Below are 16,265 nucleotides of genomic sequence, written 5' to 3'. Positions count from 1 at the left end.
ATGATTTGATTTCACTACTCCTATGTTTGTCACAATTTTTAGCAAGCGTGAATGTTGAATTTTGGCAAAATTATTTTCTGCATAGATTAACACGATCATGTGATTTTCTTCTTTAGCCTGTGAGGATGGTAGATTGCATCAGTTAAGTTCCAAACATTGAAACAGAGCAGTCTTGCATCCCTGGGAAAAATCCATTCGCGTTTGGTATTATTCTTTTTATATATTGATGAATCTACTCGCCAATATTCTGTTAAATTTTGTGCCTATAGTCATTCATGAGGGAAATTTCTCTGCAGTTTTCTGTATGTCCTTTGTCTGGTTTTGGTACTGGAGTAATACTAGGTTCATAAAAGAAGTTAGCAATTACTCTCTATTTTCTGGAAGAACTTGTTTAAAATTCATGCCGATTCTTCAAATTTTTAATAGAATTCTCACAATTAAGCCATCTGAGTCTGGAGATTCTTTTAAAGTTATTTAACATTTAACTTTACACAGACATTGTGCCTTCAGCTTTCTCTGACTGCTGCCCTAAAGAGAGATAAGGAAGGGTTGCTCCTGGAGCTCCACAGCAAGGTTTGGGGACAGGTCGCAGGTGCTTTGAGAGCACTGTGCCCCTGTGCAGAAATAGACTCCTGAATCTGCAGTGTGGGTGGCCACCATGTGCAGCAAACTGTTCTTTCTAGTGTCTCCAAACCAAGCTGTCAGTCTTTTCTGCTTCACATCTCCACTCTTAACTAAGGTGATCAAGAGGACGGGACTGCCCCCAGGCCTCTGCTTATACCACTGTAAGCTGTTTAAAGTCCTTGAGGAATTGCAGTAAATGGTGAAGTTCTCTCCTTCTTGTAGAAGCAGGAATTGAGGAATTTGCTTTATCTCTTGTCCGTTCACTTCTGTTAAACAAACAAACAAACAAACAAACAAACAAACAAAAAACCAATGGGAGGCATCAGAGAAAATCTGATTAGATCTCTATTCTCTGAGCTACACTCTTCTTGTCTAATTTTCTCCTTCTTTCCCTGTCTTCCTCCCCAAGTGCCTCTAACTTTCTTATTTTGTAGCTCCCCCTCTCCAATTTTTTTGCTCTCAATCAGAAAAATCTCATTCCTGCAGATGGTATTCCACTATGCTGGGCTCTCTGGAAGCAATCAAGGAAATCTCAGACTCACGTGACATTTGCATCCACAAGATCAACACTGGTACTGGAAGTAACATCTCCCTCTTCTTCCTCTTCAGAAAGAATGACTGAATCTGGTTGCTCCTAAATGTGTTTCCCTTGTTACAAGAGTCTCCCAGACCCAAAGAAATGTAGTGTACCACTACACTGCCTTTTGGAAAGAAAGGGGAAAGAAGTGACTGCAATTTCAGGTAGCCAATCAGACTATTTTTCTCAATCACCTTCAGAAGAGGGTCTATGATTGCAGATGCTGCCTCCTGGGGGCCAGACTCAAAACGTGCCGATTTTATAACCGATTCCTTATACACTTGTTTGTTTTTAGAGAGAGAGAGGGTACACATGAGCGAGGGGGAGGAGAGAGAGAGAGAGAGAGAAAGAGAGAGAGAGAGAGAGAGAGAGAGAGAGAGAGACAGGGCTTGGGTTTTTACCGGAAGCCAGGCTCCAGTTCACCCGATGCGGGACTTGAACTCAGGAACCCCTGAGATGAGTGGCAGTCAGATGTTTAACCCACTGAGCCACCCAGGCCCCCTACACTGTTTTCTCATTCAAATGGTGCCTATATTTGTCAAGACTTGGGGAAAAAAAGTTTACTGTTGCTGATACTGTTCAGGGAGGAATACTTTGGCTTTAAAAAAAAAAAAATGGGTTCTGTGATTTAAAACTAGGAAGTCAACAGGTAATAAAACTTCCATTTGGCATTCCCAGTTTCATCCAGAAACAAGTAGCGTTTGTCTGTGCATGAACAAATGGACACATTTGGTCCATAGGTCCATAGGTCACAGATATTTAAATAAATGTGGGAAAAGACTCATAATTTATCGTTAGGTCACCCACGATCTCAAAGTAGAAGATAAAAAGTACCTATTTCTCTGTCATCATCCAGATTACCCTGGTTATTAATTACCAGTTTAGAGGTCATCTCTACTGTCCCAATGTCTTACTTGTTCACATATCAGTGATTTTTAAAAAAATCAACATAATTTGAAAGAAGAGGTCTTATCTATCACATATGAATTTCTCTAAGAAGGCTTCCTTAAAACACTTGGGTAGAATAGCTCCCCACGGCTCCAAGGATTTTCAATCTCACTTACCACAGTACTTATTGCCCTGTGTGATAATGATCTGGTAATTGTCTGAGCTGCCTCATATTCATCTACCTTGAGGGTGTGTACTATATATCATCCTTAACAATTGCGCTGACCTATATGGTAGCTATTAGCCACATGAGGCTTCTTAAAGTAATTAAAATTAAATAAAATTTAAAATTTAGTGTGTCAGGGTGGCTCAGTCAGATAAGTAAAAATTAAAAAAAAAGAAGTAAAAATAAAATAAAATTTAGTTTGTCAGTTATATTAGCTACGCTTCAAGTTCTCGATAGCCACGTAAGGCTAGTGGCTAGTGGACAGTGTGAATATAGATATTTCTGCTACCTCAGAAAGTTCTGTTGGACAGTGCCTCTTTTGAATGTGGGGTCTATGAAAACAAGGAATTTTGTCTGTTTTGGTCACTACCGTATCACAAGTAAAGTCCCTGACGTGTGGTAGTCACTTAATCAATGTTTGTCTTTGTTCATCACCATGTTCCCACAAACTATTCTAATACCTGGCAAACAGTGGGTACTCAAATATTTGTTAAATGATAAATAAATGTGTGTGCTTGCATATACCCTCTGGGAATGCAGACAGTCAAGGGTTGGTTGTAGCTGCGTACACATGTTACTTTAGGGAGAAACCACATTCGTTTTCTAGGTCTACCATAACAGACTACCACAAACGTGGTGGCTCAGAATCACAAAAACTTATTTTCTAACAGTGCTGGAGGCCAGGAGTATGTAATCAAGGTGTCAGCAGGGCAATGCTCCCTTTGAGTGCTCAGGGGTTGGATCCTTCCCTGCCTCTTCCAGCTCCTGATGCCTCCAGGCATCCCTTGGCTTGTGGCTGCATCTCTCCAAACTCTACCTCTAGCCAGAGTGCCTCACAGGGCCTTCTCCTCTGTATGTCTCTCAAAAAGAGATTTGTCATTGGATTTATGACCTGCCTGGATAATCCAGGATGATCTTATATTGCTATTCTTAATTTAATTAATTTTGCAAAGGCTCTTTGTCGGGTAAGGTCACATTCACAGTTTCCGAGGATTAAGAAGTGGACTTCTCTTTGGGAGGTTCATGTTTTAATCCACTATAGGAGCTCTAATGTCTTTGAAGTATTGCCATGTAGATGTTTTAATAGCAGAAATCTCAACACTTCAATTTAGAGTTAAAAGTGGATCTGAATTTGCATTAAGGCATAATATGGAAACAGAACATGTTCTGTTTTAGCAGTTTCAGGACGAGCTAGAAAATGAAAATCCCATGAGTTAAGATAAACGTTTTGGACATACACGCCATTTGGGATCCTCTTTCCTTCCCAGGAATGTTGGTTCGGGGCCCCCAAATGAAGGCAAAACCAGTGCTGTGATAATGAAGTCTCCTTCCCATGCCAAAAGAGCAAGGAGTCTGGAAGGGGCACCTGTGGAAACTCGAATCATTGTGTCACTTCTGGGCAGAACAAGGGCGGGGCTACAGTGCACACGGAAGCCTAACCTGGAGCGAGACCGTCTGGCGCGGGAGAGATCTGCTCTTCTCCAACACACACCGTACTCTCTGTTGTAAACTGTCTCTGGGCCCCACGGCGTGACGTAGAAATTTGCTAAGTGAAGAGAAGAAGGAATTGGTTTGAGGAGTAGAAGGAATCTCTCCCCTCCCAGTAGGAAATGCTTGCACTGAATATAAATATAAGACAGCTCAAAGTAGCAAATATTTTTGTTAAAATAGTCACGAGGGAGTACAGATTCAAGAATATTTATACTAAAATGCTATGTGTTATCCTATGAGATTTCAGATAAGAGGTAAACAATGCTGTCTGAACTGGACAAGTTGGATGAGTAGACATTTTACAATGGGGAAGGTATATTCCGGGCAAAGGGGGTGCATCTGCAAGGGCACAGATTTAAGAAAGAGTTCAGTGTGTGCATAAGTGGTTAGAATTTTTAAATAGCAGATACGCATCTGGGGCATGTAGTGAAAAGGGGTGGGAGGTGAACATAGAAGATAACTTAAGAGGGGCACCTGGGTGGCTCAGTCAGTTAAGCGTCCAACTCTTGATTTTGACTCAGGTGACAGCATGGAGCCTGCTTGGGATTCTCTTTCTCCTTCTCCCTGCCCTGCCCCCACTCATTTGTGTGCTCACAGGTGCGTGCTCTCTCTCTCTCTCTCTCTCAAAATAAATAAGCTTAAAAAAAAAGAGATAACTTAGGGGGGAAATGTAAATGGACTCATATCTTTTAATATAGAATTTATCTTTACAACTTCTAATGGTTCCTCATTACCCAAAGATTAGCAAGAAGTGATCTGATCAAATATATATATTTTATAATAATTCTAGTGGCTACGTAGAAGTTAGATCCAAAGGAGTAGAGACTAGAGGCAACAGACAATTAAGAGGCCATAAAATCATCCAAGGAATGTGTTTATTCCATTCGCTTTTTGGTTAGATGCCCCCCCCCCACTGTCTGTTCTTCCTGAATTCCATGCTCCCCTTACATAATGAATCTGAGCTGGCTTTGTGACTCACTTTAACAAACAGAATGCCACAGAAGGAACATCATGGCAGTTCTAGGACTAAATGTTAAGTTCCCTTGGCAGTTTCCACCTTTGTGATTTTTTTTTTAAAAAAGTTTATTTATTTTTGACAGAGAGACAGAACATAAGCAGGGAAAGGGCAGAGACAGAGGGAGACACAGAATCCGAAGCAGGCTCCAGGCTCTGAGTTGTCAGCACAGAGCCCAATGCCTGGGCTCAAACCCAAAAATCACTAGATCATGACCTGAGCCGAAGTCGGATGCTTAACTGACTAAGCCACCCAGGCACCCCGCCACTTTTGTGATTTTGAAAACCCTGATCCACCACATAAGATATAATATACAGCTTCCCTTCTGGAAAGACCACTCCAGAGGTCATGTGGGGAGGAACAGTCTCTGAGAACACAGCAAATGAGAGACGAGCCTTGCCATCCTGGTGTTCCAGCTGAGGCCAGCCTTCCAGGCATTCTCGCTAAGGCTCCAGACGTTTAAGCAAGCAGTTTGGGGGTGTGCCAGTCCAGTGGAGCCCCTGGACGCCACATGGAGCAGAAGTATCATGAGATAGTAAAACGGTAGCTGTTTAAAAGCTGCTTAAAAGTTTTGGGGTGGTTTATTCTGCAGCAAACTGCTATGGCACTGAAGTCCTTTGAAGAGTCTTGTTGAGGACTTGGGAGAAATTGGCAAGAATGAAAATGTGTTTTTCCTCTATCTGATTTCTGATGGTTTCTAACAGTTCCACCTGGAACATCTGCCTATTTCACCGAACTTCTTTTCAAATATGACCCCAGCGCTCCCGCTCTGGCACAGAAGGCATGGTGACGATGCTTGGGTGTGATGTGAGCCCTGGGCCTCCACAGCACAGGAGCAGGTGGCTGATTGCTCACGCTGGGGCCCTACAATAAACAGGAAGATGTAAGACTATCTTGTTCAATGTGATTTTTATACTTCACTTGTTCTTCTCATTCCATTTACTAAACTCTAAAACACAAACAAAAGACGCCCCCACACTGTGGAGCTATTTACAAGAGCATGCCTGTATCTCTGTGAATAATCAAAATTTGACAGACCATTTTCAATGTCAGATCAATTTTAGCACTCAGAGACTGAGAATTGTGGTTCATATTTCCTTGGTTACACTTTTGTAAAGGTATAGATATTTTTTTTGGTAAGGAGTCTGCATTCCAGATTTACATTCCCCCCATGCTTTTAACAGTAGATTTTCCAAATTATGTGCCACTGTATCCAGGAATTGGCCACATGTGTGGAAAGAGCTTTATCCCCTCGCATCCAAAGGCAAGCAAGGGGCCCAGAGAAGCTGGAGTCATGGACCAGTGTCAAGTGGCATTCTGTCCGGAAGCGCTGTGCAAATGCAACCGATTTCTCTCTGTCCTGTTACATGAAAAAGTCTGTGAAGCATTGTGTTGCGGTAATGCGCAAACGAACCGAACATTGTCCTTGACTGTCTTCTGTGCCTTTTGTTTCTACCAATTCAGAGTTAGCTAAAACCACAGGATTATTACTGAAAATATCAGAAATTTCTACCATTGATCTTTATGACAGTAATAATGGAGATCCAATTTGGGAAGCTGACCCGTGGCTAGAACAGTGAATGGCCTTGTCTTGTGTTGTTTTCCTCCAACAACGCTACTGGGCAATGGACTGTATGTTCTCCTTACTCAGTCTTGTGCTACACGCCTCCCATTCTACACACATTCCAATAACATGACAGACTCAACTGGTCCCAGTCTGACCATCAGATAGATTTATTACTACCTTGTGAATGATTTTTGGAAAAACAATCTTTTCATATGTGTGCCTCTTAAATAAGGGTCCAATCTGAGGGATCGGTATGCAATCCAATACTGTTTTCAAAATATGCAGTTGTTTTTTTTTTTTTTACATGTGATGATGACAGGAGTGAGATTTCCAAACCCAAAAATCTACAAAAAGAAAGAGACAAAGAGAGCACTGGCAGCATAATTTAAGAAGCCGGACAGAAGCTGGATGAGCAGTCATTAATGTAGATGTCGGGAGAAAGCTGACAAGCTACGAGATGAAAAGGCCCAGAAAGGAGTTAATTCATGTTAACCAAACCCCAAAAGGCTCCAGAATTAGAGGCCTCTAGAGCACCAATGGGGTATTAAACTACTGGATTGTTTGGAAGTCTGCAAAATGAGCACGGCCCCAGATGCTCTACCCAGCTCATATGCCTGGAAATGACATCGAGTTCAGTTACTTATTCAATATCGCAATCCCAGTACAAACTAGGGGACAGATCAAGCATAATAGTGAGCTTTCCTTATCCGTGCTCCTTTCAGGCCTCCCAAGTGATTTTTAAAAATGCAACTATCCATATATGAGAAGAGGTGAAATCCAGATGTTCACGTAGGGGGCAAGTTGAACTGAGCCAAAACCAAAATTGGCATTGCCTGTTCCGGGTATGACACAGGCAGATCTCCTTGCCAGGAGTGAGAAGAGGGCACGTTCACATGTTCCACTCATGCATGTGAACAGACATGACCGAATGACTAGCGCTTAGGATGTAGCAACAGTGAGGAGTAAATATTATCCTAGTTTAACCAGATTACTTTACATAGGTTGGAGTAACCATCTAGTGCACCTGGAATCGGTTTTGCCAAAAGAGGAAGTAAGGGACCCGACTCAGTGACACAGCTAATATATTGGTGGGAGTCGAGGCCAGTGGGGCTTAGTAATAGTCCAGTTAATTGAGGGAGCTACAGTGACAGGAAGGTTTGTTTATCTGGGTCTGCACTTTCCTCTGATTATTGAAAACACTGTAACTCAATGAATTTGCCTTTTCCACCCTGCGCATGGCACTTGTCAACGCTGAGACCAGAGCGGCACCAGCCACGGGTTTGGGTATGGGCTGCAGGTGCCTGGAGAGCACTGTGTCTGTCAAGGCACAGATGTATGTGGCAGCATCTTCCGGCTGGGATCCTTTGATGTACAAGGAGCTAGAACCCTTCTTAGTATCAAGAGTGACTTTTACTCGTCCTTCCTCCTTTTCATCCCCATTTAAAGCAATTGTAAACAGGATCTTGGGGCTTTTTGCAGGTTCCCATCTGTACCACTGTAAACCATAAAAACTGCTGGTAGGAAAATGGCAGGTGAAATTGGTGTTTTCTCCTTCGTGAACATGAAGCGACAGAGGATACTGGTTCACATCCAATGCGCTGCACACTCCTGTTGAGAAAGACAGGGTCAGACAGAGAAATTGGTCTCTACAATTTCCATTGTCTTTGCACGTTCCCAAGTAACACCTAGAGGTGTCTGACCACCCTCTCCCCCTTCTCCATCACCACCCACGACTGTCCAGAATCTCTCTGGCAACCCAAAGACTTACGGCCAAGATGAAGCCACAAGATTAGCAACGAGGCTGCCAAAGGACTCTTCTCCATTGATCCTACCCAAGGATCTCCGCAGAGGAACGCTCCGCAGCCTAGATCTGTTTCAGAAAACAGAATGTCGCATCTGGTTGCACAGCCAATCACAGACAAGCTCATCTAAATGTCCTGGAAACACACCAACCAACTCTGCCCTAGATTCAGTTTCCTGTGGTTCAAAAGGAGAGATCAAACACTGTTTTTGTTTGTTTGGGTTTTTTTTTTTTTTTTTTTGATGCCAGCTCCACAAGCATTTGGGAAATCCCACACAAATAGAGTGGGCAACCTATGAGACGTTGGCTGCTTAATCATAGACTGCCATTTTTCTGCTTCAGAGAGAGTTACAGGTGCCATAGCAATCTGGGATAGGGAAAGCACTTTGGCTAGAAATCTTTCCATGAATCTTCAAAAAATGTATTTATTTTATTTTATTTTATTTTGTTTTATTTTAGAGACAGAGCACAAGTGGGGTAGGGGGCAGAGGGAGGGAGAAAGAGAGAGAGAGAGAGAGAGAGAGAGAGAGAGAGAATCCCAAGCACGCTACTTGCTCAGCGGAGCTCGATCCCACCACCCTGGGATCATGACCTGAGCTGAAGTCAAGAGTCTGAGGTATAATGTTAGTTTGACTTAACATACATGCATTTGCTTAAGCAGTGATTTTTGTGCCTAGGATTTCCCTCTGAGCTCTGAAAATTACAAAAGCAACCTTCTCTGTTTTCTGTGAGCTCAAAATGTAGTTGGAGAAAGAAGAGGTGCCCAGAAAAAAAGTAATAGTGCAAGATTGCAGGAATTAAGATTATTCAGAATATATGTCTACTTCTGGGAAATTGGTGGTATAAGTTGGTTTCAAACCCCTTCCTGTGAACAACTAAAATAAGTAAGGAAACAGCATGGTTTAGTGGCTCATATTAAAGAGTGTTTTCCACAGACTCAAATCATATTCTGAAAAGTGGAGTAGGTTGCAAACGCATCTCAATGGCTAATTTATAGTTCTCCTTTCTAAGAAAAGAGATGTGGCTGTGGTTCATGACAGAAATCCTAGAAATATCTCCTAGTTCAGAAGTGTAAGGGCTAGGGCTAGGGATGGGCTGTGAGAAAAACAACAGCCACTCCGAGTCAAGCTCCTTTTTTCTTCAGATCACGGCATTCAGACGCCTCAGTGATAGTGAGAGTCTGTCCTCACCGTTCAGAAAGCCCACTTGATGTAAAATGTGTTATCTGCTGAAAATACTGATCCACTGATGAGTTCATTCACACATTGGAGGGGCAGGGTCCTCAAGAAGAAAGGCATGCCTCTGACAGAGGGAGCATTTCTGTAACTAATAGGGCAGAATCTGCAATTTTTAGCCACCTACTTTGCCTGAAACAGAGGCCACGCTAACTGACTGCTAGATACCTTACATAAATTAAATCATACCTTGGGGCACCTGGGTGGCTCAGTCAGTTGGTTGAGTCTGACTTTGGCTCAGGTCATGATCTCGTGGTTTGGGGGTTCAAGCCCCACATGGAGCTCTCTGCTGTCAGCGTGGAGCCCACTTCAGATCCTCTGCCCCACCTTTTCTGCCCACTTGAGTGCTTTCCCTCTCTCTCTCTCTCTCTCTCTCTCTCTCTCAAATAAATAAACATTAAAAAAATCATACCTTAAGTGACTTGCAGGGTAGAAATCTTGACAATTCTGGATAAATAACACACAGATTAGTCCATCTTAATCCTTTACATTAGTATTGGAATTGCGAGGACTCTAGACATAAAGTGGACCTTTGGACAACACAGGTTTGAGCCATGCAGATCCACTTTTGTATGTTTCTTTTTCTTTTCTTTTTTTTTTTTTTAATTTTTTTTTTTCAACGTTTATTTATTTCTGGGACAGAGAGAGACAGAGCATGAACGGGGGAGGGGCAGAGAGAGAGGGAGACACAGAATCGGAAACAGGCTCCAGGCTCCGAGCCATCAGCCCAGAGCCTGACGCGGGGCTCGAACTCCCGGACCGCGAGATCGTGACCTGGCTGAAGTCGGACGCTTAACCGACTGCGCCACCCAGGCGCCCCTGTATGTTTATTTTTCAATAAATGTGCCGGAAATTGCAAGGGAGATTTGCAACAATTCGGAAAACTTGGAGATAAGCTGGATAGCCTAGTAATATGGGAAAAAATTAAGAAAAAGTTAGGTATGTCACTAACGCACAAAATATATATAGACAGATACCATTTTATCATTTACGACTATAAAATATACACCAATGTATTCTAAAAGTTAAAATGTATCAAAACTTACACATACAAACACTCACCGTACATGACCCCATTCACAGCCTACCCTTACATAGGCATAAGGGGAATGATATTTAATTTAAAACTAAAGTGTCAGTTTTCCTTTTTTAAACCTATGTTCGTTTTCTTACCGTTTTATCACTTTGCTTTCAAAGAATCACGTTACCGTAAAGTATGCCTCTCTTTCTCGTTATTGAAGAAACTGTATCAAGTAAACAGTTTTTTAAAAATGAAACTATGTTTCCAAAGCTGTATTATAAATATGACTGTAATACTCTATGCCCTAAAATCTTTATAACAATTCATTCGCTGGTGTGGAGGCTAGGCTATATACTAATGGTTATGAATCATAATTATACTGTGGTATACATGTAGGCTTATCCGCTGTGCTCGTGAAGCGATCATGCCAGTTCCCTAAACTACCATAAAGCAATCATATCGCTGCTTCTTCATCACCAATGCATGAATTGTTATACCTGTAAATAAATAGGGATTTGTTTCGCACATTATCTTTTCATTTTTGATGTCTAATGTTAGTAATGCATTCAGCCCCTACAGCGTTTTGTATCATGTAAGACAATATTGATACAGGTACTGGCAGACAACTTATCTTGTAAACAGGTAACATAAACTTAGGTAGGGTATTGGTAAATGCAGTTCAGTACTGTAAATGTATTGTTTCTTCCTTATGATTTCCTTCATAACATTGTCTTTCCTCTACCATACTTTTGTAAGAATACAATATATAATACATATAACAAATGTATAATTATATGTTAATATAAGTATATGTTCATCAACTGTTACCAGTAAGGTTTCTGGTCAACAGAAGGCTGTTAGCAGTTTTTTGGCGAGCCAGAATTTAAAAACACAGATTTTCAGTGGTGCAGGGGTTGGTGCCCTTAAACTTCACCTTGGTTCAAGGGGTAATTTTATCTGTTGTACATTCATTCAACAAGTATGTATTGATGATACCTCCTCTGTACTAGGCATTGTTCAGGCAAGGAAGATGCAGTAGTGAAGAAGATAGAGGAGAAGAAAAAAAGTAAAGAGATTTTTTAAAAATAAGATAATTTTAAACAGTGATAAGCTCTATAAAGACAATACAGGGGCACCTGGGTGGCTCAGTTGGTTAAGCGTCCAACTTCGGCTCAGGTCACGATCTCACAGTCTTGCGAGTTCGAGCCCGAGTTGAGCCCGGTGCTGAGAGCCTGGAGCCTGGAGCCTGGAGCCTGCTTTGGATCCTGTGTCTCCCGCTCCCTGCCCCTCCCCCACTCGCACTCTGTTTCTTTCTCTCTCCAAAAAATAAAATAAACATTTAAAAAAATCTTTAAAGACAATACAATACTATAATGAAATAGAGTGTTATTTTTGGCATGAGGAAAAGCATGTGCTGTAAATAGGACATGGAGGGAAGGCTCCATTCTGTCACTTGCTCTGTGACAGTAGGCAAGGTATTTTACCTCTCTTATGCTCAATCTTTTCTGTAAATGGTCAGTATCCTTCTATTGGGCAATGGACTAAGCATTGGCAGGCATCATCTCATTTACTTCTCATCAGTACTCACACTATAGGGATGAGGAAACTGACACATAAAAATTATTAACTCATTTACCTAAGATCTTAACTGATGAATGGTAGATCTGGAAATCCAAGCACGTTGGTCCCAAAGCAAAGTGGTCTCAAGCATTTTGCTACACTGTCTCCCGAAAGGATCCTGCAACCAACCTTGAAGTGTTCCAATAAGAATTAAATGAGAACACACATGCCAGTCACCTAGTGCAATAACTTCCTTACCTCAGGCACTCAACGAGATGCGTGTAATGTATAAAACACCGAGGGCTTGGGAGACACAATCTGACATTGCAGTGGAGTTTATTCACAAGAGAAAGCTCAATATTTTCCGAGGTAAATTTTGCAATTTACGTAGCATATTTCACGTATTATCGTAAGTATCCAGGGTGTATCATGTTTGATTCTGTCAATGGGAAGTCAGTGCATTATGTTGTCATATTGGGGGATTGGGTGGCATAGGATAACGTGAAAAGAGTAAACCAAGCAGTGTTCTCTATGACACAATAATTATTATTTTTTTTTATATCATTGATCCTTGCTCCCACTTCTCAGGATATTTCTATACTACAATAAAGGACAGAGGAGTAAACACAATGTCACTTAACAGAGAAAAACTTCCCGTCTTGGGCAACAGTGCCAAGCTTTATTTCCCCGATATCTTATTATTCTCCAACTCGAATCATCCCACATATTATAGGTATAATTTGGAAGTCAATCACTTTCACATCTGGCTGGCCAAAAGGTTAAAAACCAGCCAGCCCTCCCGAATCTTCTCTCACATGATAACAGCAATGGCAAGTTCACTGACTTTGGTTCAGCAATGGTAGCTCCTGCCGGGACGAGTCTTTGCCACAATTTAACCTTGCTGTCCTCAGTGGAGGGCAGAGCAAGGCCAGTGTCACAAAATATTTTAGCAGAACACCAGGTGGCAGTGCTTCAATAAAGAACTGCTCTCGTTTTTGATAACTTGGAGTATGCTGGAGCCTGATGCTCAGGGTAGAAAAATAGAGAGAAAAGATTCACAAAGTGGTGACATTTGAATAAAGACATAAAGGAAGTGCAGAGGTACACCGTGCAGATATTTTGGGGAGAGTGCAGTTTTATAGGCAGAGAGGACAAAGGCAAGCAGCAAGTATCTTGATATCGAAACATGTTGTGAGTGTTTAAGGAACAATGTCTCTTCTTTCCCTGTAACCCCTTATTGCTCCCAGAACACTGCGTGTAAGAGATTTGTTAAAGCATTCAGCGCTGTTAACTGGTTAGTTGACGATTTCTTCATGTATGGACCCTGGGACAATTTGTACTTGGGTTCACCATCTTCTTTTCTAGTTCTTTTTGAGTTCCAGTTGAAACCAGTAACGTTACCATTGCTGAGGTATCCAGCCACCCTCTTCTGGGGCCAATTGCTTCTCCGTATTCCAAACCTTACTCTATCGGAGCCCTGTAAGGTGTTACACCCTGGCTGACGATATAAGTTAGAGATGCTTTTAAAGTTAGGAAAGTTATGTCTCATTTCCCAAATACAAAAAATGGGAACGTGTATGTCAACTCTACTTAAAAAATAAGCATTTTTCGGGGCGCCTGGGTGGCGCAGTCGGTTAAGCGTCCGACTTCAGCCAGGTCACGATCTCGCGGTCCGTGAGTTCGAGCCCCGCGTAGGGCTCTGGGCTGATGGCTCAGAGCCTGGAGCCTGTTTCCGATTCTGTGTCTCCCTCTCTCTCTGCCCCTCCCCCATTCATGTTCTGTCTCTCTCTGTCCCAAAAATAAATAAACGTTGAAAAAAAAATTAAAAAAAAAAAAAAAAAAAAGCATTTTTAAAACAAAAGTTATAAAATGGGAATAATGAAACCTGCCTCATAGGGTTTGCAGTGTTTAATTAGATAATGAATCCAAATACATACTGCAGTGCCTAACATATAATAAGCTCAATAAACACCAAGTTTCTTTTTTCCTAGTAAAGCCCGCCTTTCCTTCAATGTCCAGGTCTGTGACCTGTTACTGCTTTTGTTTCTCTCCACATGGATTCAGTGATGGAAGTTTCTCTGAAATTCACTCAGTCCTGTATTTCCCCAGAGATAGTCATTATTTTCTCCTATTCTATTAGGGTCATTTCCTCCTAGCTACGTTCATATACTCGGGGCAGATGAAATACTCAGGTGGGGTTATATTTTCATTTCCCTAATGAATAATAATATTAAGAGCTTTTTTGTATGTTTGTCAGCTATTTGATATATTTCTGTAGTGACTCTTCAAGTTTTTGTCATTTTTATTTGTTGTGTTCTTATTGAATTACATGTGCTTTTTATATAGTTTGCATCTGAATCCTTTTTCAGAAATATGCATCACAAATATCGTTTAGCAGTCCGTGCATTGATTTTCCATCCTCTTACCAGTGATTTTTAACAAAGACAGGATTCAAAGGTACAAATTTACAGTTATAAAATAAATAGGTCACAGGGAAGAAAAGTACAGCATAAGGAATATAGTAAATAATATTATAATAACTTCATATGATGAAAGATAGTGACTACACTTAGCCATGGTGAGTGTCTCATAATGTATGTAATTGTCAAATAACTAGAGAGTACACCTGACACTAATATTATATGACCACTATGCTTCAATTTAAAAATAAAGAAACCCCAAAATATGTTTTCATGTTCATAGGAATCTAGCTTAAAAGGTTTGTTTTCTTTAAGGACTCAAAAAATGTCTTCTTTTGATAACTTTCTATTGCTTCTAATGAAAAATCAGGTATCATTCTTTTTTTTTTTTTTTGGAAGTTTATTTTTATTTATTTTGAGACAGATAGACAAGCAGGGGAGGGGCAGAGAGAGAGAGGGAGAGAGAGAATCCCAAGCAGGCTCTGAACTGTCAGCCCAGAGCCTGATGCAGGGGCTGGAACTCACAGACCATAAGATCATGACCCGAGCCGAGGTCAAGGGTCTGATGCTTAACCAACTGAGCCACCCAGGCACCAGCCACAGGTATCATTCTTAACCATGTTTCATAGAACGCAGTGTATCAAGTGTCCCTGGGTACGGGCAAGATTTTTTTTCCACTTAAATAAACATTCCGAATATGGATTTGCGTTCAGTGCCTGCAGTGTGCTTCTGCCAAAGCCACGGTGGTGGACTTGTAGAATTCTTTACGGAACTTTACGGAATTCTACATAACATTGCTGCTGAATAAGGAGCTTGTTTCATAGAAAGTTAAACAGAACAGTGAGAGGAGATGCTTGCTATGAGCAAAAAGGTTATGGAATGAGTGATGGAAAAAGTAGTGACAAATAACCAGCTGTAATCACATGACAGTGTACAGAAACAAAGGCTACCGTAGTTACAAAAATTTGTTTTTTGTAACTTTGATATGCATATATTCGTATGTTAACCATGTTTTACTCCCTTTCCCATTGGCCTACATGTAGTAGTATGCACTACTATAAATTTATCTTATACCTCATTGTATCAGTAGTGAAGCTACGGGATATCAATGGGAGAGTGACTCGGCTAGAAGAGGAAACATCACCCCAAAATGGACAAATATACTTTATATCTTTTTTGTGGGAGAAGTTTATCTTGGTTCTGGTTGAGTGAGGAACAATGGCATCATGTTAGCAGGGAGCATTATTTTGCTATTGTCTTTACTTGAAAGTGAAGTGTTATTGACAGAGGTACATACGGATGCTAAGGTGACAAGGAGGGTCCTGTGGTAGCTTTGTATTGTCTCAACTTAACTATCTGGAAATATGTTTCCCAGAGTTTGCTTCCTGGTATTGTTCTGGGTTAAGGTTTTCCACAAAAGACATTTGTGCAAGATTTGGAAGGTAGTTGTGACGCGGCAGCCATATTTTTTGATGTTCTGAAGGTTTTGCTGTGGTAACTCACACAGGCTGAGGCCGATCTACTGGCTCATCTTACTGTTGGCTCTCGACTCCTTCACCTCCTACCACAGCTCCTCCCTCAGCTTCCCTTTGTCTTGGGCCAAGTCTCCACGTAGCGTGATGGCAAATAATACCTACTCCTCCTGAAGGTCACCCAACACTATGAGATTGAAGGAGGTGAGAGAGAGGGATGTTTTAGTTTGTCTTTGTGGGTTCCAGTTGTCCTCACGAGTTCTGGTATGTTCTTACAAGTCACAGTTTATCCATGCCTTTGTTTACATCCACGTTTCCTTCACAAATATCACCACAACCGATTTACAGCAAACCCAGGCTCAGTACTA

The 16,265-nt window shown here is 41.4% G+C and overlaps 1 gene segment (V, D, J or C); it reads right to left on the bottom strand.

The window, feature by feature from the left end:
• Positions 1-6,652: 6,652 nt before the first annotated feature.
• LOC123583324 lies at positions 6,653-8,332 on the bottom strand. The segment is given in 2 exon segments: positions 6,653-7,996; positions 8,157-8,332. Coding segments are annotated over 2 exon segments (642 nt in total).
• Between the last annotated feature and the right edge of the window lie 7,933 nt (positions 8,333-16,265).

This window comes from Leopardus geoffroyi, chromosome B3 (genome assembly GCF_018350155.1).
Source record: "Leopardus geoffroyi isolate Oge1 chromosome B3, O.geoffroyi_Oge1_pat1.0, whole genome shotgun sequence".
Taxonomy (NCBI): Eukaryota; Metazoa; Chordata; class Mammalia; order Carnivora; family Felidae; genus Leopardus; species Leopardus geoffroyi.
Note: the sequence above shows the minus strand (reverse complement) of the source record. Positions and strands in the feature narration are given on the sequence as shown.